The sequence below is a fragment of the Montipora foliosa genome, chromosome 5 (genome assembly GCF_036669935.1).
Source record: "Montipora foliosa isolate CH-2021 chromosome 5, ASM3666993v2, whole genome shotgun sequence".
In the NCBI taxonomy this organism is placed as follows: domain Eukaryota; kingdom Metazoa; phylum Cnidaria; class Anthozoa; order Scleractinia; family Acroporidae; genus Montipora; species Montipora foliosa.
The window spans coordinates 29,367,316-29,369,418 of NC_090873.1; the positions used below are offsets into that span (position 1 = coordinate 29,367,316).

General features: G+C 41.6%; 1 protein-coding gene across 1 annotated transcript in view; it reads left to right on the forward strand.

Annotated features, from left to right (window-relative positions):
* The first annotated feature begins 253 nt into the window (after positions 1–253).
* LOC138002573 (uncharacterized) overlaps positions 254–2,103 on the forward strand; it is a 3,405-nt gene continuing 1,555 nt past the window's right edge. The window contains exon 1 of the mRNA XM_068848594.1: positions 254–363. Within this exon, the coding sequence (XP_068704695.1) occupies positions 254–363 (110 nt within the window). The remainder of the gene's footprint in view (positions 364–2,103) is intronic.

Here is a 2,103-nt window from a genome sequence, read left to right on the forward strand (position 1 = left end):
CACGACAGACGACTCACGACCCACCCACCCACCCACGCGATTAGACACTCTTCCCCCCCCTCCCCCTCAAAGTGAGAATTTAAATTGTTTAGTTGCATGTGTGTTTGTATTTGTGGTATAAGATTTGGCAACAGAACGGGAACATCAATCTCTAATCTCTAATCTTAGATCAGATTAGAGTAGAATCCAGACTGTTCCGTGCCCTCTCCCGTCGTCAACTGAGGTTCCCGTTCTTTTGCTAAATCAACCTATCATGAGAACTCCGTCCTTCCATATTAAACTATTTGCGGATAGCGGGAAATCAGGGGAAAAGTACAAGGGTGATCACAGCATTAGTATTTGGAAGCAAGTTTGGAAGCTACGGTAAGAAGAATTTCACATTTTCTGCAAGTTTGTTTTAAGCAAGTTGTTATTCTAGCGGTGCGTGTACAAATCACCAGTTTCGTGGGCGAAGGGTATCAGTGCACTTATATCAGGGGCACCCAACGTCAATTTTCGGTAAATATCTGTTCGGAAGACGATTTAAGATCCAGAATTCTCGGAACATTTGTTGAAAAATTTCTTGCTTGCCTGCCTGTCCAAGGATTTTCGCACATCTAAAAAATAGAATAATTGCCCATTTTTAACGGATTTTTACCCTTAAAAGGTCACCTAGAATTTTCGGGAGCCTTTTTTTTCTGTCTGAAATTTTCGAAAAGGTAAGTTTTGATCCCTAGAACTTTCGGCTCACTAGACTTTCAGCGAGGAAATCCGAACAGGTTTTTTATGGGATACAAATATGCCTATATCTACCGTTTAAATACCAAAATACGTTTAACAATGCTATGTTTAAATGGTTTTGAACTACTTTCTCGTTGGGTTCCCCTATTATGTCAACCGCATAAATTACAAACTCAAAGTATGAAATAAAATCACCACAAATCATATCTATTGGCATTGAGATTATAATTTCAAAACAGCATGCGGCCTGATTGTCTTGTCCACCTCAGTTGCTTTGTCATATAATTCTTTTTCAAAACAAAGAAATCAAGGTATGTTGAAAATGGATAAAACCGAAGGTGAAAAAGTGGAACAAGTGCTCAAACAGGGTGCAAAACTTACCGCTTGTTAATGGGAGATTCCTCCATTTGTGAGCCGTTTGTGAGCTCAGAGAGACAGCAATAAAGTGCACTGATGATCTGCTGTCTTGAAGTGTCCGAATCTGAAGACAAGGTAATTTGTTTCGACCTTCCTGGGCCTCTTCAGTATGGCGTAGCTAAGATACTTGATATTTTGATATTAGTTTTTTCCCGTGAATCTTTCTTGGTAGTCTACGAAGTGACATTCTTTATTTTCTTCTCAGTTCGTCGTTTAAACCCTTTGTTTATTGTTGGCGATTTCGAGAGTTCGTCAAATTATGAAAAAAGCGCGGACGAAAATACTGCGGATTACCGAGCAATAACTAACATGGGCGTAGCCAGCATTTTTCAAAGGGGGGGTGGGGGGTCACACTGTGTCAAACAGAGGGTACTCGCGTTTTCGCAACCTGAATATTAAGCACTTAATGACTGGCACCAAGGGAAACAGTGAGTTTTGTTTCCCCGAGACCCTGGGGCGTCATGAAGTTTTGTTCGCCCTAGGGCGTCATGAAGTTTTGACAGAAACCCATAAGGGTTGAAACGTGTAACGCACGTTCACAGCTTCCGAATATTCAGTGCGAACTGATTGGTTGAATGTTTCAGTGCTAAGTACCATATTTGGAAACCCCTTGCTCTTCTTGCTCCAAATATGGTACTTAACAAATTGAATATTCAGAAGCTTGTTTCCCAGCACACAAGGGGCCGTTACACGTTTCAACCCTTATGGGTTTCTGGTTTTGACCAATGACAGTGACACGTTCTCCTCATATGAGAAAACGTATTTGAGTTGGAAGGTATAACAATAAGCACTTAATGACTGGCCCCAAGGGAAACAGTGAGTTTTGTTTCGCCGAGACCCTCAATTGAGGTCGAAGGCGACGAGCCGAGTCGTCCACATCTCGTTCAGGACGTGAGATCAGGTGTTTTGACGTCCTAAGGTCAACGTGAGTATTCCAAACGATCTTTAATCATTTTTGAGCCCCTT